Source organism: Pieris brassicae, chromosome 1 (genome assembly GCF_905147105.1).
Source record: "Pieris brassicae chromosome 1, ilPieBrab1.1, whole genome shotgun sequence".
In the NCBI taxonomy this organism is placed as follows: domain Eukaryota; kingdom Metazoa; phylum Arthropoda; class Insecta; order Lepidoptera; family Pieridae; genus Pieris; species Pieris brassicae.
Window position 1 is genome coordinate 13,011,614 of NC_059665.1, and position 23,345 is coordinate 13,034,958.

A 23,345-nucleotide genomic window follows, 5' to 3' on the forward strand; every position below is an offset into this window, starting at 1 on the left:
TCAAGGCGCTTATTATAAATTTATCACATATAACTCCAACAAATCATTATCAATTTGTAAAATTTTAATAAATTTTTTCGAAAGAATTCATCGTTTATAATAGCGTCATCTGTTGCTAAATCGTGTAATTAAAATCGATGACACGATCCTCTAAAAATAATCAATTACCAATTTCACTAAGGTCAAAGAGAATTAAATATAGCCTATGATAGAATAACATTAAGAAAAGCATACATAACTAAAATCGAAGATATTTTAATAGAATAAGTGTTAGTTTTAAGACAATATTCCTAGTGCTATACATAAATCTCTTTGAATTTATTTTAAAACTATAAAAAATAACAATTGTAAAGAGTATTGCAACTAAATTATGGCATTTATTTGCATGAACTTACTTCTTTGTAGCACTTGTGACGATAGAGCCTACATTTATGTACTTATAAAACGCATGTTAGGCGCTTATTAAATATCACAACCTTCGACATAGACAGCGACAATTAACTTACACGAAGGCTGGTACATAAATATTTGGACAGCGTACTTATTATGCAAAGCGCCATCTATGGCCAGCATTAATACTGACACAACAACTTCTTTATTGATTACATTATTGAAACAGAGAGCCACGTGGCAAGGAGAATATGGAGAGAGGTATCAGGGATACCTGATGATACTTGTACGATAACTAAGAGAAAATATAATTTTTAAACGCCTCTTCGTTTCATGAGCGTGTACGCATATTTGAGGCTTTAATGGAATGACTATATTCATATTTTCCATGAAACTTAGGAGCACAAATGATTTAAGCTTACAGCGCACACGCATCAAGAACACGCTTCGCACCGTACTAAGCCAACTTCGTCACAATTCATACACTTTAAAGCGACGAATTCAGCCGTAAAGTGGTTTCTATGTAGGCTTTTCTTGGATCCCTTGCAGATGCGGCACGGGAGAAGGCGGAAGCCACCGCACATTTGGCAGGTGTTGCAGGCATCTGGACTCTGGAATGAAAAAAAAAATGTATCACTGCTATAGGGTATGTTTTTAAAAAAGCTTTCATTCGATTTGTTAGTGACTTTACACGTAGGCCCAAAGTTTGAACAGTGTTTTATAGAAATTGTTGTAGAGAAGAAAAGGCCGATCAGAAAGAGAGTCTGATCATTGGCACTACTTTATCATATGGCCTGGGCCGCAGATTTCTGAATTTGTTTCATGATCTAATAGGCAAGTAGACTATCGGCCTCCTGTGCCTGACACACAGCGTCGACGTTTTCTCACGATGTTTGGTGCAGCGTGTGTCAAACCTTCGACCGCTACAACATTAACGCTTCGTGGAACTCAAACATGTTTTTCAACAAAATATTTGCACATGGATTTCAATACGAGTAGGTATTTTGTTTGCGTTTGACCGCAAAATAATACGTTTTGTTTGTACTGTACAAAGGTTGCTTTGAATTTGTACAGATTGAAAAGTGATTGATATTGAAGTACTAACAGAAACAGATATTTCAGACTAGATTTGAATGGATAGTTCTAAATGCTGTATTTGCATAACACTAAGATTAATATTAATTCGTTACATATATGTATTCAATAACAAAATAAATTTACAAAAAGACGGCGATACGCGTTTATTAAAAACAGCTCGATTTTGGCGCTAAGTTTCCGGAGACACTAGCTCTGCCATCTGAAATGATCTTAATACTTAAATACCGGGATAGCTTTCATTCAGCAATCAACGACGTAAGTACGGCGTACAGGATGTTAAAACAATATTTCACGTTAAGAGCAAATGGTAATTGCATTATATTTTTGACTCTTTCACACGTCGGATAACCGGAGTTACGTCGATTCATCAGTCGACAACGGATATGAGAAGGCTTATTACCAACTTAAAAAAACTTCATGCTAAGAGCACGTGTTGCACAACATAAACAATACAATTTAACCCATTTCAAATACCTACGGCATTTACTTGCGTCCCTACATTTCAAGAATGATTTGATGAAACGTGGACCGTTCTCTTAGTTGGCATATACTGAATCAAAATAGATTCTATATCTCCTGTACACACTATGTACACTAATGAAATTTGAAACAATATTAAAATTTATCAATATTTTTTTAATTCCAGCATTATCACATACAAGTCCAAGTGATAAGCTATTTAGGCGTAATATATGGTTAATCGTGACTTTTATAATAACATTATTGCGTTGCTAAGTCGAATTGCTTCGGAAATACTTCAGTGGGCATCTGGTTCCACAACTGGTGGTTCGCAACAAAAACTACCTTAAAGACACTCAGTTATGGAACGACGGTCGAGGTGATACGGGTGTAAACTCGTATTATTAAGTTAAAAGTGTTACTATACTTTTGCCAATAAACCTGATTTTATTTACTCAACAATATAATGTGTTTGTATTTGACTATAGGAATCAATTTCGCGTGCACACAATCACACCTTCTGTCAACAAATTGCCTAATGGGAGATTGTTTCTATGTTGTATAATGCTATACTTAACTATTTTATCCTAACCAAACATTTAGCGAAATCAGTATTAGAGATTATAATGAGTTTCGATTTAAATAATAAAATACTACTACATCGTGGCCTCAGATATTTAAACGGAATTCTGTTTCGTGATATGTTTTTCTAAAACCCGAGTAAGTTATCAGCCTTTTGTAACTTGCGATGATTTTTTTGTTTGGCTTGCAGCTTTCCTCTCTATGTTTTCCTTTACGGCGCGAGTGAGTGTAGAAGCGCATATACAACAAGTCCACTGCACAGTCGGGGATGAGAGTCACACGGGAATCGATAAAGGTTATAGATGCTTATTGTAAAGAACTTATTAATTAAATGTGTTTTGAAATATTTAATTTACCTGGGTTTTTGGTTAGGCAATTCTGTTCGGGTTACCAGCCTTAAAAATCAATTCAATAGACGTAGAAGTGTAGCTCATTTTCATCTAACAGGGGCGCAAACGTACAAGAGGGTTATCTGATGTTATGTTATACCTCCGCCCATGGACACTGACAATGCCAGAGGCCAGCTTATTTCTTTGGGTATAGCAATGAATTCCTTTGTGCTAAGCGCATATTACTTACTCTTGATTTATACAAAGTTAACCAGTTCTTTATTTAGAGTACTCATTTGTCTCTATACTCATATTGAGTTTAGTTTACGTATAATTAAGTTATGTCTTTTTCAATCACAGTGATTGAAAAAGACATAACTTAATTATAATATTATAGGTACGCACCTTATATGGTTTCAGCATCTTCCTTAATTCTCCACACTCATTTAATTTCTCAACTGTGTCTGCGTCCTAGAAAACAAAATTTGACATTTAAAACAAAATCAGGGTAAAATTTTGGTGTTATGATAGCTTTGTTTCTTCCAGTTTCCAGTTAAAGCAATTATTACTGCGGAGCAAAATGCAATGCTCCGGCAGCATTCCAGGACAGGTATATTTTTGTTATTTATTTACAATCTAAATTTATAAATGTTAAAACCATATTTGAATTAATGTAAGCAAGCAGTCTTGTTAGGAGCGCGTACATATACAAATAGTTCTTCAACTTTCTTTTATTGCTAATACCTGACTGATTAACCGTATTATATATTATATAGAACTTATTTAATACCTACTTCCAACTCGTAGGCTTAAAAAGAAGTACTTAAAGTAACGTATTTCAAATAATAATACCTAAAAAGGTCGGTTTGTAATTCTATCCAAAGATATATTACAATTTGGATCCCTAAAAGCAATATCCTTTAAGCAGATCTTAACTTTTTATTTCTTCTAAGTATCGGATTACTTTACACAAACGTGGGTCGAAGCTTTTTACGACTTTGACCGAAAACTCTACGCAATATTGACCAATAAGAATTTATGACAGGAAAAGGCTTTCATTAATTTGGATATGAAACAAAGGTTTACATAAATTTAAGCTTTTTTACAGCTAAAGGTATTTCGGTTGTCATGGAAACCTGGGGCCCTAGACCAAAGTACATTGAAGGAGGTAGACCTCATGTTAATTGTGTTATTTCCTTTGCTACCAGGCAATGTAATTTCTGTACAACCTCAGGCAGACCTTTGGGTTACAATCTGGACAAGACCGCTGATTAAAACATATGATTACCTTAATAATTATTATGTTACTGGTTAAGTTACGTTTGAATATTAATAAAGACTTTTAACAGTAAAATGATAAAATAAGATGACATATGTTCTAAAACAGTAACTGGACTGGACTGGTCCAAAAGGACCAAGAAATGCCGACGGGATCGAAAGGGTAGCTGAAAAAAAATTAGATGACGATGGCATAAAATAAAATAGGGTAGAAAAAGTTGGAGGAGGCCTTATTGCGGACAGGATCTTAGAGTAGTAGAATGTTACTTAAAATATATATTTCTGTTAAATATGTCAATGATATAATATGATGTGGTTAAATAAAGTCTTATTATTATTTAACATATTATACACGATTTTCTTACATAGCAAACCCACGACCTGGAGGTAAATATTTTAAAATAAACCAAGTTTAACTTATGCCTATTGAAGAAAAATCCTCCAAAATAAAATCACACGTGAACATTTTGACATTTACTAAACAAATATTTCATAGATTTTGCAATACGGGTTGGCCAATTATAAATGACCTTTGGTGTCATAATTTCGTTATTACACTATTACTGGTTATACTAGCGTGAAGGGCCTTGATTAAGCAGTTATATGGTTAATTGGTTTTGTAATATGTCATAAATCAAAATAAGCGCTCGTAATTTTATTAGCCAGTAGATCAAGCGTCGCAACTGGAAAATAATAGGCCAAATGATTCCAACCATGTCCTCACGCAGGCGTATGATTGGAACCCGGAAAGAAAGCGGAAGCGTGGCCGTCCCAACCAAACGTGGCGTCGTACATCAGATGAGGTAAATAGAGCTGGAAGGAATTGAAGCGAGGCGAAATAAGAGGTTGAAGACCGACCGTGATGAAGACTCACTGTTGACGTTCTCTGCCTCATCGGGTTATAGAACATTAGGTCCAGTAATTTGTTTACAATTGTAATTGTAAATTGTTTGACATAGATAAGGGCTGTTTTGTGGTTGTCTTTACAGTGACTCATTAAAATGACATCTCCAGCAATCTTCAGCGATTACATAAGAAAGCTCGCATCTAAGTAAACACTTAGAAAAACAAAGATACCTATTTGTGAATAGTATGTACTATACAAAGCTTTTAAAGTGCATTTAGCAGTTTTTACTTATGCTCGTTAGTTAAACTTTCAAACGGAACCAAAAGAATGGAAACATAAACGTATATCAAATAATTGTTATATTGACGACTTTGTAGTTCTCATCCTATTTATCATTTATCGTACCACACGTTGTTTATGTTGGTTGCATACAACAACACAACTAGAACAAACGTTAAGTTTTTCGGGGAATTATTAGATTTCCTAGTGTTCCGAACGGCTATGTGAGACGGCGGAAACGAAGGTTATTTGCAGTTCCTAGACATAACTTGACTTAATGTCCTAAACCCTCAAGATGGGGCAGAGAGTGTTCACAGTGAGTCTCCATCGCATTCAGTCTTGAGCCTCGTATTTCGCCAGGTTTGGTTGAGACGGCCACACTTCCGCTTTCATTGTGGGTTCCAATCGAGCTCCTGCGTTTAGAATCTCTTCGGAGTCTCTCCGATCCATTTCCACTTGCAGCACAGTAGTGTGCCAAGAACTCGGTGTGTAGATGTTAAACAGGTACATTCTAGGATTGTTTATTACTTTTTTCGTGTCGCACCTTGATAACATATCAATACTTCAATTAAGTAATCAAAACAAAAAATCAATACAATTGTCTTACGTCTAATTATGAAAATAATCTGAAATTTGAAGTGTTCCTTGCTACATTACAACGTATAGTTTTAATTAACCATTAAGAATATATCTGTATGAAAAATATATGTACACCTTGCCAGCAAGTAGACTGTGAAATGTAAGTGGAACACACGCGAGCCGTGTCAGCTGGTAAATGCTTAAATTAAATCTGAACAAAGTATATTATCTTCTGTTTAAACGAGAACTTTAAAACTCTACGGGTATAAAGCTGTCACTGAAACCAATATTATTATATGCTCTCAGACCGAATTCGCAAATACGACGTTAAATATACTATGTGACGGTAATAAAGTTACACAACACTGGCTATGGCTATAGGTTAGGGAAGTTGTATAAAAAAAGTCAGTGGCGCTACAACAAACGAATAGTTTCATAATCATTTGTCAATTTAATAGGCAAGTAGGTGATCAGCCTCCCATGCCCGACACTGACTTTTTGGGTCTAAGCCCTAAGGCAAGCCGCTTTTCGTCACCGTTCGAGCAAATTTTTAATTCACACATAGAAAACCCATTGCTTCACAGCCGGGCATCGAGCCTACGACCTCACGGATGAGAGTTGTATAGTTATAAGTGAATTAATAAATAATAAAGCACTTATATATCATAATGTTTTTTTTTTTAATTTTTAATCTCCATATTGAAAAATGACAGTTACGAATGCTGTGGTGACAATTCAATTTGTTTGGAGGCTATAATGATCTAATATAAATCAATTACGTGTGGCTAATGGGCAAACAAATCACTTAATGTCTGCAACAAATAGAGCTAGCCTACAATGAAATAGTTCACGGTCACGCGTACCACGTGAATCTAGCTCGACTGGATGGCAGTATTCAAGAAAGAAACATTACAGGAGATTTTTTTCTTCAGTTTTTGTTATTACAGGTACATCTAAGCCAGCGCGGGTTTATAACCCAGCTCGTAGCGTGGACATTTTTAGCTCCATAACGACCTTTATAATTGAGATTATATAGAATTTACACTTTTATACTTCGAAAAATCTACAGCGTTTTTGACTATTAATAACAAATAGGTAACAAAAACCTGAGTACGGTACGAAATGATTGATTTCGTTTTATTCAGCATAGTTTTATACAGTACAATCAGAAATTCGATTGTCCTAGCTGAATAGGGGCCGTAAAAATAAAAATAAAACTTTTTAGCAATTATTAAAAAGAAAATAATACAAATTTTTAAAGTGAGACAGTGAACCTTAAAGTTTGCAAGCATTTCCTCGCTATATTGCGATACCTATTGGTTGAGGAAAGCACTAGCACTGGGGGCATCAATACTATCTACCAGCCGCCAAGTTAAATTGTAAATTATAGTCTGTGCACTTGAACCCCACGGGCCAAGAGTCTCTACTCTAAAGGGAACAAAAAATAAGTTCTTAATTAGTTTTTAATTATTTTTATAATTACTATGTAGGTTAAGAAAATAGTAAATACAAATATTTGATTGCTATGTTTAGGTGATATAACACGATAAAACACATTCATAAATTAAATTGCTTGAAATTGAAGCAGCCCTACTAATTGGAAGTAACAATAAATAATTCGATCACGCCTATAAAAGTTTTTGGATGGTGACAGAAACGACGAGGAATAATGAACACATTATTTATGTTAAATATTTGATTAGTAAAGTACATGACATCACAGTCAAGAAATAATTAAAGTTAGTGATAGCTTATAGCATATACAGTCAAGTACACATAATTTTTTTAATGGTTTTTAATTTTTTTTTAGAGAAAAAACAATATGACTGATCTGTGTTGGTTTAGCGTGCGACTCTCATCCCTGAGGTTGTCGTTTCGAGCCCGATTCGATTAGATTGCCATATGCTAGTAAAACAGATACAAACATCTGAGGCCTAGACCTAAAAAAGTCACGTCTTTTTTGTGACGTCACTAAGCTAGCGCACCTTTTGAATAGAGCTATCCAAAGAAAGTTATATCGCTTGAATCTGTTCCTAGAACAAACAGTAGTCTATTTCACTGAACTTCCATCCACCTTGTTACTGGTGCACTCTTGCCTATTTACTTTGTATTTCATTTGTTTCTTGTTTAGTATATTCAGGTAGGTAAATAGTACCTTATTTGGTACACAGGTAGAATTTGAAGTCACAAATATGTTAATTTCTGTTTTATTCTATTATTATTTAAGATGTCATGTGGAACATGGTGTAATGGTTGCAGCTCCTTATAAACGTTATGTAATACAAAAAAAAACTTGACGATTAAAATGAGTGACGGAGAGTTTATTGCCAGTTCATCTCTTCCGTTCTCCGCCCTTGATTTGAGAACAGGCAGTAAATGTAAAATCAGAAGCATTTAATGTATATTTCTTTTGTTTTAACGTTTATAAATGTACATTGTGTTTCGTATATGAATAAATAATTTTTGACTTTTTCATAATTTCTGACAGTGACCAGTTTCCCCCTTTTCCAAGTATTTGTAACTCTACGGTCCAATGCTTAGCAACAGAAAAACAGAAACTTGAAAAAGGACAAGCGGTAAAATAGAAATTAACCGGATTTATAGTCCTTCACATTTGTATGTTCTAGGATAAGTATTTTACAGCAATATAGCTGTAGCTGTTATTACTATTATATATGTTAATTAGGAGGGAAAAACTTTTTTTAGGAAGTAGGAACCTATTACATTGTTAGGTATACATTGAATTTTTAAGGAATGAGGTCGTCAACCTTTTTTGACACGTGTCTGTTATATTTTATTCTTAAAAGAATATATAAAAATTCATGCGATGAACGTACCGTATGAATAGCACAAGTAATGAGAATTGCTAAATATAGTTATTGATATTAAAACTCTTACCCTATTTAATGTGTATTTCATTATTTAAAGCGGTGTCTCAGTGTGCACATACTATATTTTATTTATCCTATTAGAAAAATAAACTTATACGGAGCAAAAAATACGTGGTAAAATATTTATTGACATTATTTTTCTCTAACATACCTATGTTATATGTATACAGTGTTTCTTCTTAAACCTTTGGTAAATATTATGTTTTATGTTTATTAGTCTACTTCAAAGCTGCAAAGTATAGAATTAAATATCGCAATTTTTTATTTTGAGAATTCGAATTAAATTTGATACTTGCAGAAATATTAACTTAAATAAGTCAATGATCGTAAAGCCCTACTTTAAATATCCAACTAAATTTGAAAGTGCGTGGGTGACGAAAATCTTCATCAATCAAACTTATTACCTAAAATCAAAAGAGAGGTCACTGATATTGGAGTTTGACTTTGATTAATCAAAAGCCATTCAACGAATTAAAGATATTAAAAAAAAACTTTCTTCTTTTCATTTTGCTAGGTCGTGGGGGAGACCACAATAACCCTTTTGGCGTATAGCCTGGGTCCCAAGATGAAGTTCCTTATCATTTTATTGAGTGGAAAGCATTTCCGCATAGAGTATAGGACTCGCTTTTTATATAGAACAGGGGGCAAACGGGCAGGAGGCTCGCCTGATGTTAAGTGGTACTGCCGCTCATGGACGCTCTCAATGCCAGAGGGCAGCGCCGGAATAAGCCAGCGCGGGGCCTGTAGCAAATTCTATCAAGGGGCCCTTGGTTTGTAAAGCAAAGAGGTTCTCAAGTTTAGGGTACTAAATAAAACAAAACCGTTACAAATAAAATGTGTGCGTGTACTAGTGTACACACGTAAGAAGTGAAACTTATTTATGACCTTATTTTTCGAAAAATGATCTACTATATGCAACCTTATAGAAATTTGTTGAATAAAGTTAAATAAGATAAAGTTTAACAAAAGGCTTTCATTATCATAGACATGTATACAAATAATACAATTATTTAATTTTACCTTATTACTACTGCGCTTATTACATAATTCCATTAATTTTAATAGAATTATTACTATCATTGTTATCGTTATTATATATTTATGTTGTTAATGGCTTCGAATCTCTTCGAATCAACCGTGGTATGGAGAAGAAAAATATGGAAGGTAGATGTGGTATAGATGCTTGTCATAATATGTCGATTATAATTAAACATTATTAGGATACAACATAACTAAATCAGGTTTAAGATTTTTAAGTGAAAGTGATTTTTTATAACGGTTATGGGTACGTTAGAGCGCGGGGCCCCCAAATTCGCGGGGCCCGTAGCAGTTGCTACTCTTGCTACTTCTGGTAAAACTATGGTCGTTTAAAACATTTTGCGTTTTTTTTAATCTGTATCCGCCATTATAGCTAGTCTTTTATAATTACTAATTAATAAGAAGAAAAAGAAACAAAACAATCTTGGTCAGTAAAAAAATAATAAAAAATTTCGTCAATGTCATCTACATTCAAGGGCCTAAACTTCAACGATTTGCAAGTAATTAAAGTTGTACGAAGACATTAATTATTGTAATACTTTATTGAACGTACAGCGCGAGCAAATGGCATTTGTGATTGCGGTTAAAGATAATATTAAATAAAAGATAAACTTTCATACACTCGCTCCGTCAACTTCATATATGCTTTTGCCCTTTTAAATCGATCTGTAAAACAAACGAAGTAATCATATGCTTGTGTGAGATTGGTCAGATGTTGGTCGCATTTTATTTTTCTGCATAACAAGTAAATCTAAGCGATATAATTTGTAATCATTATTATACACTCCTATTGACGATTAGTATATATGTATGTATTATATTTTATCTGTTCATGATCATTTATAGTTATTGTTCAAACGTATTTTAAGTGGATTTAAATGGAAATATTCGACTAACTACCGCCAGCTCATCATTCTAAAAGCCATCGCTTACGAGCTTTCGCTTGCACGTGGAGCCTATTAAGCCTGGTCTAAACCCGCTAAAACACTAATTGATGTTCTTGCCGATAGTGCACTAGCTATTAGGAAAATGACAGCATAAGCTCCAAAGCTCTAACTTCACATGCATAGAGCTTTGTATCTCAAAGTTTTTAAATACGTTCGAGTATCATTTTAACGGCTTTGGTTAGACGTTTATAGATACAACAATGTTTAAAATATCGGACAATGTATCTAATGGTACATATTCCGATAATACTATTGGTTGACCAAATTTACCGAAATTTGGGAAAATTATAGACCATAAACCTTGACTTATTCAAATCTAGATTTATAGATACGGCGACCGCTATAGTTGAGTTGCTAGTTTTATTAATTAGTTAAACCCGATTATGAAAAAATATTGTTTTTTTTTAGATTTATGTATTTCTAATATATCTAAGACAATGCCAATTGTTCTGCTATAGAAAATTATTAATTCGCCAATTACATAGTTAGTGCCATCTAGCGTGTAAAAAAATAAACTCACCCCAATGTGATATCCATCAACAAACAGCTGTGGCACTAGAATCTGGTCACTCTTCATCCGATCCATGATCTCGTCCTGGTACTCCATGCTCATAAAGACGTCCCGTTCTTCAAACTTAATCAGGAGGTTTCTCAAGATCTTTTTCACCAGCACACATCGTTGGTACGTGCTTCTCACGATTCCCATAGTTGTGGTGTACACAACCACTTTTCCGGCATCTTTTTCTTTGTAACTCTGGAAAATAATTATTAAGTGTTCATTTTCGTTATGATATAACAGGGAAATTTATTAGTGCTAGGGGGAAATCAGCGCTCTGCGACACGTGTAGCTTGCTGCCTAGTCCCCAAATATAATTTGAGTGCTGCTTATTTTTGAAGCCTTTTTTACCTTTCGTTGTGTCTATACGTGTCGTATACGTGAAACTTTTATAGTATTGGAACAGTATATTATATTATCTACTTATAGAATTGTTCAATCGAGCATTGTTCCTTATGAGAAAATTTAATCACACAGGGGTCGATGCGACTACGACCTTAGTCCTAAGAGACCTAAGAGGTTGGTTCTCAAGCTAATAATGCCACTGATACTGAATTTAGATGAAAATAAATGAGCATTCGTGTTTTTTTATTAAATCTTAAAATTAACCCTACGCACATGAAGCGTTTAATAAGGATTCACATTTCCAACCTATAAAAATAAAAGTTTAAAAACTTAAATTACTACTAAATAATTGATCACATCATTTTGAAAAAAGCGACATCTAAAAACAAACTGCGTCAACGTGTCGCGTCATATAAATGTTTTCATTACTATAACATCTGTTAGATTGACTTATGAGTCACTAGATGGCGTTAAAAGCAATAAACATACTTTAGTTTATTGAATAGTTAAACTGTGATTTCTTAACCATATAATATTACATCTAGGTGAATATTATAAAAACACTATAGAAAAACTACTATGTATTAAATACAAGGCAAGAACCTTTTTAAGTTAAAGCTTTGTTTGTATTGTTGTTAATATTAGGCTAAACGTTAAGCTAAATTATTGTAATTATACAAAAAATGCCATTAGGAAGTATAAAAATATAATCCTACAGTTCATCAGATAATAATTTGTAAATTCTAGTAGACAATGTTTTCTCTATCTTATAATATATAAATGAATCGCAAAATGTGTTGGTATAGCGGCACAACTCAACAACGCCTGGAGGAATTTTACCAATTCTTTTTTTTAATGTTAGTTGATGTCCAAGTTTTAACGGCGAGAAAAAATTGAATAATTTCCAGAAAAACCCTAAAAACAGCCCTTTTCTTTTTACCATACAACCGTTTTCTAACTAAAATCAATTTAAAGTAAATTAAAGTCAATTTGCACTTTATTATTGCTGCACAAAGTTGAGTGTGCGTATTCGCGAGGATCTAATGTCGCGTTCCGAAACTCAACAAAAGTGATAATATCGCAAACCCGTCCAAATTGAGTAGTAGTAGAGAAAGAGTAAATTATTTTGGAAGTTCTTAGTGGGTCACAAAAGGGTGGCCAAAGTTCGTGGAATTTTGCGCCGAATACAAAATAGGTAGGAACAAAAAAACTGCCACATTCCAAATCTTTTTGTTAGAACGAAGTCTATCGGGTCCCTTAGTTAATAATAAAAGAACACAGCTACAAATATGGTATTAACATTTTGTATGACACCATTCCCAATTACCTATACTTGTGTACAATATGCAGCAATACGTAATTTGAACATCGTTGTGACAGTACCATTAGGTATGTCAACATTGTAAACATCCAAACTGTCAACAAATTCACACCCATTGCGTGTGTACTTCTTTGCGTAACGTTTGGAAGATGTTTCGAAGATGGGTGTTTAGTAATAGTAGATGAACGACGAAGTACGGTTCAGTGGCCGTTGTTACCTTTTATCTTCAAATAATATGCCATGAGTATCATTAACACGAAGAAAGACATTCAATTGTCAGTCTTAAGCATAAGGATAAAATTAGTATGACAACAACGAAGGAGGTCAGACTGATATGGTAATTAATTTTTGAATTGTTCACAATACGCACACAACTAAAAAATATATAATTGATGGCGTAACCCAAGCAAAACAATGGTCGGCCGAGTTAAAATTATCGATCACCCTCATCAAAATTTATTTAAAAAAATAAAAAAATCGAACAGAGCATAGTCTCTGTTTACGCGATACACGCTTTTGTACAATATACGGCGTACAAAGCTAATCCCAAAGATTACCAGTGCCAAGTCAGTCTGGAGAGCATGAATTAAATTCTGTATATTATTAATGAGATCAAAATGTATTCAACGTGTATGTTTGTGTATGTAGGCAATAATTATCCGCCTATGGATAATTAAAGATCATAAAAATCTTCCCGTTTTAATTATCTAAATAGTTCTAATATAATTCCAATTAACATTCAAGTAAATAACTTTTCCTTGCCTATCCATCGTTTCAACTAATCCAAAAATCTTGCAAACAATTTCACAAAAATAGACTTATTTGGTTTTTTATGACAAATTGGGAGATTACACTACACTTTATAGTGTATTTCTTTCTCTAACGGTTAATGCATTGATTACTTAAAAAGTTATTTCCTAATCGTTAAAGTTATGTATTTTATTTGAAGGTTTGAATAAATATGCTATAATTCAAGTGATACGTGACATGATAATCTGAAAGATTAATCTCAATAGCTTATAACTGGATTCGTTCGTCGTTTACCGCTATACGCATCTTGGCATTTAAATTTGTATAACAGTATCGGATCTATTGTAGGCTTAGACTGCAAATTCCTATATAAAACTGGTCACCGCGAGGTCCTAACAACGTGATTATTATTATCTAGGATAGTTGATGTTAAGTGATACCGCTGCCCATGGATATTCACAGTGCAAGAGATCTCGCAAGTGCACAGCCAGTCTTTTGAGAATTGGTACGGTATTTCGACCCTAAGTCGAATTGTTAAAGAAATATCAATAAACATTTCTAAGTTTCTATGAAGTATAAAAATCAAGAAAAATGAAAAAAAAAAACGATCCAAACTTGGAATCCCAATTATCGTGTCTCAAAGTAGGTTCGTATGCACTTTCCCTCGCAGCAAGTGGTTAGCCTCGCAAGGTCGGTATCGTAGGACCGGTCCTCACAGTTATGTGGAGAAAACCTCTGTTTATTGAGAAAATGTATGACTAACTCGGTGGGTATTCTTAGATGGCTCTCTAATCTGGTATAAATAGAATAAATACTTCTTTATATGAGGGCTTAATATCTAAGAAATTACTTTATTTTGATTTAGACGTTAATTTACCTGTCAAACAAATACTACATTACCTAAATTGTTTAAAGCAATAAATATGAAAATGATTGCAACTAAATAATAGTCTAAATAAATATAAATAATCAGCTTAAAGAATAATTTCTTAATGTCATTGCGTACCAATAAAAGTGAACTTAGAGAAAATCTATAATTTAAATTTTAATGTATGGAAACTAATGTGTTCGTGTAGTAGCTTCATTGTTTCAGCGACAACCAGCATAATGTAGACCCAAAAATTCGACGACGAGTACCAGGCAGAGAAGGCACTTGCGTATTGGAATAAACGATTACGAAACATATACATAAAGTTTTAGCGTACTTAGAGTTTAGGGTAAAAGATACATATAAGATAGATATACGACACTACAGCCTTAATAATACATACAATAGTTAGTACATATTGTTATTTACTATATACATTTTTATTTAAACGTGAGTTAAGGTCCGTGGCGGTTGTTGAAGATATATTCTGATATATGTTAAATTGAACACTTTGCTTGACGTAACTGACTTTAGTCGTTTACAATATGAGCTTATAATACTACAGTCAAAATCAGTTATTACGACATCGAAGGGACTACTCTTATTTGGTCGTAAAAACCTATAGTCGTAATCACCTACAACACAATAGAATTCAGCCGGGACCTTTGATTCGCCAATATAACCGGTATGTTTATCTAAACGATGTAGTCGTAAACGGTTTTGACTGTAACATAAAATTAGCGGTTGCGGGGTTGCGACGCTAACTAAAACGAATTTGGCTTATCTAAGGGTTCATAAATCTATGTGAGTGTTGTTGACCTATTTCGCCATTATCGGAAACGAGAATGTTAAATTACAATTTATGAGTCTGGTATTGATATTGGCTTCAAGTGTGCGATTATTGTTTTAAGTTTACGTTTTTAATTATTAACTAAAATATATATGTAGGTTACATAAGTCGTGTATTAAAATTATATAACTCTAAGCAGCAGCGTGCAGGCAAAGTGCCGTGTTGACAATAACGATCTGTAATTATTCACCACGACATCTCCTAACAAGTGTATTTTATTACATTATTATGTTTCTTGCGTTGGTAGGTAATATGCTGATATTGTTTTCAATGTACAGACGTTGTTTATTTTATGTCAGCAATGAATACCAAGTATAAGAGAATTATGGTCCCTTTGGTGTATTGGAGATTTTAATAATGACTTAACTATAACATACATTATTTATTAGGTTACACTAATGTGTATTTATTTATTCATTTAAGATACAAAACAGATACATGTCTAAAAGTATAAAACAAAAAAATAAAATAAATATAAAATTAAATTGTATAATTAACTTTAATAAAAAGTATGATGACAGCTGACTTCAAAGCATAGCAAGTCGTTATCAGTACGACATTTATTCGTTTTCAAACTCAAACTCAAAATATCTTTATTAATATAGGTAAACAAGTACACTTATGAAGGTCAAAAAGAAGTTAAATTAATTGTAAATTTACATTTACTACCAGTTCGCAAGTCAAGGGCGTAGAGCGGGTAAGAAGAACTGGCAAGTAACTTTCCGCCACTCTTTTTAATCGCCAAGTATTGAGTCATACATATTAAATGAACTGGAGCAAATAAATCCCAAGGATTGGGATCATTCAAGTATTCATTAAATTTATAAAAAGCTTTATAGATTAATTTACGTTTAACGAGGACTTTGAATTTATTTAGTGATTATTCTCTAATTTCCCTTGGGAGTTTGTTGTAATAATGAATACAATTGCCATATAAGGAGTGGTTTATCTTCTGGAGCCTGGTTGGTCGTACACTGAAATTAGTTCTATTTCGCGCATTATACTGGTGAAAGTCATTTGTCTTAAAATCGTTTGCATTGCTCCTCCGTCCGTCGGGCAATCTTGATTTTCATAGCAGCAAATGCTATCAAATTTAAAGAAAAATAACACATAGAAAGGGTTTTATAGTATTTAATAGCTTTCAGAATAATCTCGCGCTTTCTTTAAAACATTTCCAATTTGTAAGATTACTCAATACATTTTAAATATATAATTAGTTTATCAGTGATGAAACTCCCTCAGGATAAATAAATACGTAACTTCTTAATTGTATGTGTTCCTATATTAGTATTGAAGTATTAAATATATATAATATGTTACTACTGTGTTAGTATTAAATATGTATATTATGTAATACTATATTAGTGTTGAATATTAAATATTTATAAACATTCCTTTTTGATTAAATACTATGCTAATGTATAATTATGCCACCTCGACTCAGTAAATTGTTCGTGATTGTTTATTTATAAGTGGAATGTAAAGTATTCTGTACATTATCATTGAATGAATAATATAAAACCCCAGATGGTCATTGCGTTTGTAGAGTGCGTTGATTAAGCACCGACCATTGCCGCTTAAGTTAAATCCGAATGCAAATGACCTTTAAGAAATAGGTTATTAAATGATGTCGTTTGATTGGTTTAATCCCTTAAGAATCTTTAAGGTCTTTTAAAATTCTTCTATATAAAAGTATCTTCTGCGGTTAAATTGGGACTTTTGTAGTTATAAAATTTTTCATATAGTAATATTATATATTTATTTTAAAGTGATTCACTTTAAAGTATAACATTTAGATTTTCTAATTGTATAGGACTACATCTGCTATTTTATTTTTACTTGCTTGCACTTTCCCTTAGTACCAAATATGTAATACAACATAGTGTTAATAAAAAGCCGTGTCGCGTGATTGGATGACAGTAGACTTTCCAATGCGTTTTTTCAACATTTAATATTTGTACATATGAACCTAATTCTGATTAGGTATTATAAATGCAAGCCGACTCGTTATTTTTGAAGGAGGTTTAAACAATATAATTTTACAAATATCGGGCCGTTCACGTATTACATAAGCATTATTACAATTATTTATCCCCCTGCTTGTCGGCAATACTGAGCAAATATATCAAAGAATCAAATTGATTTAGAAATATATAGATAATATTGTTACGTTCTTCGAACGACACATGGAAGAATTAATTACGCATACATTATATACACGAGTAGTAGGAATACACTAAACTTGAAAGCGTGGGAAGGACGTTCGTAAACAATGCATCTTCTACTATAGGGAAACGATTGTAACTAATGTACAGTAGAGCGTATAAGAAATTAAGCAACTTTATAAATAAGTTTGTTTTTGGGTATTGTCTGTAATAGGAGGCAAACGAGTAGATAGCTGACCTGATGTTAAGTAATAACGCCGCCAATGGACACTCACATTGCTAGAAGGTTCGTAATCGCGATGCCGGCGTTTTAAGAATTAGTACAGATACCGGAAAACTTCTTGAGCATTAAACAAGGGAGTGGGGGAAATGATGCGCAGCGCGGGACACAAACGTCAACTGATTTACCAATCACGTGATCGACACGTCACTCACATGTGATACCTAAAAATCGGTTCTGCCATTTGTTCAAAATGTTTGCCGGTATCTGTATACACTTTTTTTGAAGGACCCTAAGTCGATTGCTTCGGAAATACTTAATTCCTAATTTATAGAACGGTAGGCATAGGGACAGGAGCCTCTCCTGATGTTAAGTGATACCGCGGCTCATAGACACCCTAAATGCCAGAGGACTTGCGAGTGCGTTGTCGGCCTTTTAAGAATTGATACGCTCTTTTCTTGAAGAACCCTCAATCGAATTGGTTCGGAAATACTTCAGCTGGTTGAACATAGTGGTGGTCCGTGGCAAAAACTGACTGAAATAACGCTCAGTTGTGGAACGATGGACGTCGAGGTGATACGGGAAATAATAGAGAAGTGATATAATATTTTATCAAGATACAATACAAAATAAGTAATAAACAATCTTAGAATGTTGTACAATACTATTTTAGTTCTTATGTAATAGCGACCCATAATATGCGGAAGAAAGCATTTTTATCCTAAAAACGGTTAATTGTGAAATATATTACCTTTTTATTTTATTTTTTTCGTAATACTACAGATAACAAAACCTATATAACTGTGGTCATAGATAAGACAATGATAAGTACATTTTCGCTCAGTATGACTTATTAATATATAGTGTTTCATATTTTAATAGTGCCTTCAAGATTTCTTGATAATTTAATTGCTTGTCCTGTAAAGTGATGAAGTTGCATTTATCATATTCTGCCTATTGCCATTGATATAACAAACAATTACTCTAAAAATATATCCAAGTTCAAACCTTTACAAAAGGAAAAAAACATAAAAATTATTCAATACATTTAACTAAGTTATAAGTACGTGAAAGCTTGTGTGAAGTGTTCTCGTGACGCAGATGATTTAGCGGTATGGATATTCTTAATACAAGGTGTACCATAACCATATTATTCCACGATAGCTTAAACAAGTCAAGGCTACTATAGGTCGTTGTCTGTTCGGGCTGCGCAAAACAAAACTGACTTTTTTCCAATTAGTCTTGACTAAATAAAATATATTTTATTCTTAACAGGTACAGAAATCTGAGGCCCAGACCTAAATGGTTGTAGTGCCACTGGTTTTGTTTGTTTTTTCTTGTCTACCTTAGTTTAACTATTATCATACAAGACGACCTCAAATACGCCTATTCATTGCCATTAATAGACAGTAGGCTGTGTATTATAGAAAACTTGTCTTTATTCTATTATTTATGAGGTTAATAACCAGTGTATTCAAATTCTTTTTATTTGGGTTTTAGCAGGAGTAAATCACTGGAATTACTATATAATACAATTGAAGTTGTCTACTTTGGCAAATAGAAACACCTTTAATATTATAAAACTAGCGGACCCGACAGACGTTGTCCTGTCTTAACTATGAATATTAATTTCGGATTGGTAATAACTAAAAAATTTCAGAAACAAAGTGTTTATTATTTTAATGCTTTATGATAAACAACATTCTTTGATTGTTTTTCTGGCGCGTATATAAATAGTTCTGTTAATAAATAGTATTCCTACACGTGAACAGGCGACATATAACTGGCCATGTGAAAAAAATGGATTTTCAAGATTTGCGACTGTATTTTTTTTATTTTCTATCAGAACAAAAGTATTCTTAAATTTTCCACGCAAATTTTATTAATTATTTCTTCCATAAGAACCTTCTCCTGACGATAACAACACAACAAAAATAGAATTAGCGAAATCGGTCCAGCCGTTCACGCGTGATGCCGTGACCAAGGGAAATAGAGATTCATTTTTATATATATATATTAAAGCGTGTATATTTCTGTTGGAACCCGGTAAACATAATAACTAATTTTAATGGTTTTTATTACTATAAACTCATACTTGAATAACATTATTCATATAGGTAAACAAGTATACTTATGCATGTCAGAAAAAAAGTTAAATTAATTGTAAATTTACGTTTACTACCAGTTCGCAAGTCAAGGGAATATAGGGGTATATTGTATGATATGGATGATACCTGGGGTAAGTATCTGCCCATTACGATTTTGTGTAAATAAACATAAATAAGGATTATTTAAGCCTACGTTAGCTAGTAATATATTGTTAGATATCTCTAGGTATAAATTTAAAAAGGCCTAAAGCCTGGAAGCAATGCTAATTAATTAATTCAATAAATGTCTATGTTGTAAACAAATTCCTCATTCCTTAGGTAACTCAGTCATTGTATACACCTTCAGTTATTACACAAATTACCAGCAAATGGATATAATTAATGTAACTAAAAAATGCTTAATAAATATTATAGAACTCTGGTATCCTTTATTAGATATGGTGGCTTTGTTATACCACTTTTAACTAAATATATTATAATCATCAATGCGCCTTACAATTTATTATATATATTTTTTGTTTAAGTAGGTAATAGTTGTTAACTGTGTTTTGTTTATGGATTTTGTGTGTAATGTAATTGTTTAGATATTGTATAATAAGTTGCTGTTGGAATACTTATGAGAAAATGTATGCTGGGGCACACAAAACCAGCGCTAGGACTTATTGGTTAAATGAAAAGTTGAGTAGATCATAAGCACGGCGTATCTGTATCGCGAGTGCGTATCTTTTTTCTTGAGGGTCTGCTCTGTTAGGACCCTCAAGAATAAGACAGGCAAGTCTCTACTCTTTTTTTATATCACGTAGTCGTTGTATTAATTATGTCCTGTGTAGTGGTTTGATGTAGATCTGTATCTCCAAGGACTTTACTGGTTACTGTTATGGTGGGAATGTAGCCTTTTTTTGATAATGGTGAAGTTTGTAGCATTTAATTGTTGAATGTATTAAGATACTAATACTGTTGCGTCTATAACTATTGGGTATTATATTTATATATTATTAGGAAGTTTATTATTGTCTTTTATTAACATAACTTTTACACATTTAAAATTATGTAAAATAATTATAAGTATACATAGCTTCAATCCGTTGATTAGTGTCTTCTCTAAATGAAGTTTATTTTTAAATTAGTTCAACTTTGATGTCAGTAAAGATTTGATGTTTAACAAGTAACAAAGAAAACGATTTTAAGATTTTCTTCATTTCCGTAATAATGCATTACGTATTAAGCGTGACAAATAGAAAATCAACGACCATTATACGATACAAAAACATCATTAGGTTATGGTGAATTAGCAAGTGTTGAAAATTGCGACAATCTTAATGATGGTGAAAGCCGGATAAAGAAAACAATGATTGAACCAATTCTTCCTGACTTTGATTTGTGGGAAAATGGAGAGCAATTTGAGTATCGCTTTTACTTCTAAAGGCCTAACTCATATCAAAGGCTGTCCGGTCATCATCTGTCTCTTAGTGATTAATGCAATTACGACAAATAAATAGACTTTTCTTTATGGTAAAGTGGTTAAGATGAAATGATGTTTTTAAAGAGTATACCCTCAAAGGCCGACAGCACACTCACTATGACTGCCCATCTATGGGCGACCCAAAGGCTCGTTTTCCCCCCTATCCATAAACTAAAAATAGAGCTAATGACCCCAGAGCTGATGCTTTCCTCGCTCAATGAACATCAGAATACGGCGAGGAAATGCTGTTATCAAAAGTACACTGCCACAGGGACCACTCTTTAAATTTATTTTAGCTTTCTATTCATCCAATTTTTATTATTTAACATTTAGAGCTTTAATACACTTACAGCGGTGATACTGTTTGAATTTATGCATCATACATTTAGATGTTTACAAGGCAAAACAAGTTAAGTATTGGATTGTAGTATCTATTATATATTATACTTATATACATATGAAATCTCTAAACCCCATTTTTCAATATAAAACAAAAGCAGTGTATATTTGGAGTTAAGTTTACTAAAGCACTTACTAACGTATATGTGGAAAGTTTCATCACAAAGCAATGATATTAAATAATAATGATGTATTAGAAACTTTATATTTAATTAAGAGTTTATAGTGAAAATCTAACCACTTTCATTTTGTAGAAAATATTTATATAATTTTATACTAAATCACCTCAAAAACTTTTAGAAAGTCTAATAAACACAAACACAGATATTTAAAGAGAACTTGCGGCGCCAACCTTACCACATCGATGTAAACTTGTTGCGTTGATTGTACATTTCACATAATTATGTATAAGGTTTTATAACATATTTATTATTGTCAGTAATGTTACCCATGTCAACGTGCAATTCCTTAAGGGTTGGTTGTACTCGGTATAAGCGCAGTTTCCATGGTTGAAAGAGACTTCGTGAGGATCCAAGATCCTTGAAGGAAATATATATTCTATACATGGAAGTAAAAATTCATGAATACAAAAAAAAAAGAATTTATTTTGATAAATATACTAATACCATTGTAATAAGATAAGCATTTACACATTCATTTTATTCTAAAAAATAAAAATCTTTATAAGAGAAAAAACATAATTGTAGAGCAGTTTTGTTGAAAATGTAAAATAAAAAATGAATTTATTTGGATTATAGCCTTCTTATATTATTATTCTTATATTAATAGTATAAGCTATTGTTATATTACTATTACAACAGAAAGTTAACTAAATTCACTTCTATTACAGACATTTATTTACCTTGATCTAAATCATCATTACATAACATTCTAAACGTGCCTTAATTAACTAATATTTACGAAATGATATGTGATAATTTATTGATTTAAAAAAACGACGTAGTTGTAATTACTATAATTAAGTTCGCTGTGTTAGCAATGAATCATTTTGGGATTCCGTCGACTCTTAACCAATGTTACCGAAACATATATTTTTTTTAAATACAATTGTCACTGAGAAATCATTTAAGAATATTACGTTCTAGCCTAATTAAGGACTAATAAGTACACTCTTTTCTTGAAAGATTAAGTCGAATTGGTTCGGAAATAGTTCAGCTGCGATGCTGCGCGGCGAAAACTACCTTAGAAAACGCTTAGTTGTGGAATGAAGGACGTCTATTCTGCCTTGACGTCCCACGTCCTATACATTAAAGTCCCGATGAAGGTCGTCAATTGTGAATGCCAAAAGCCAGGTTATATGAAAAAATGCAATTGTATGCGTTTATTTGATTAATAAATTCGATAAAATCAAGAGGAGGTTTAATAAGATTTTTAGAATGAAAACAAAACATATTACAAATGACTATTAGTGATAGTGTTATTATACATGCGGAACCCAGTATATAACGCACTGCACCCCCTTAACCGTAATGACGTTTAAAGTGAACGTGGATTAATGAAGGACATATTGACGGAAGACAATAGATTGAAATGACAAACTTGTTTTAAATAACACGAAACTTG

The 23,345-nt window shown here is 32.8% G+C and overlaps 1 protein-coding gene across 1 annotated transcript in view; it reads right to left on the bottom strand.

Moving 5' to 3' along the window:
* LOC123711571 (glutaredoxin domain-containing cysteine-rich protein CG31559-like) overlaps positions 1–23,345 on the bottom strand; it is a 57,628-nt gene continuing 34,283 nt past the window's right edge. Inside the window, exons 4-6 of the mRNA XM_045664167.1 lie at positions 11,238–11,471; positions 3,264–3,329; positions 1–1,001 (exon numbers count right to left, since the gene is read on the bottom strand). Of these exons, the coding sequence (XP_045520123.1) occupies positions 825–1,001; positions 3,264–3,329; positions 11,238–11,471 (477 nt within the window). The 3' untranslated portion in view covers positions 1–824. The remainder of the gene's footprint in view (positions 1,002–3,263; positions 3,330–11,237; positions 11,472–23,345) is intronic.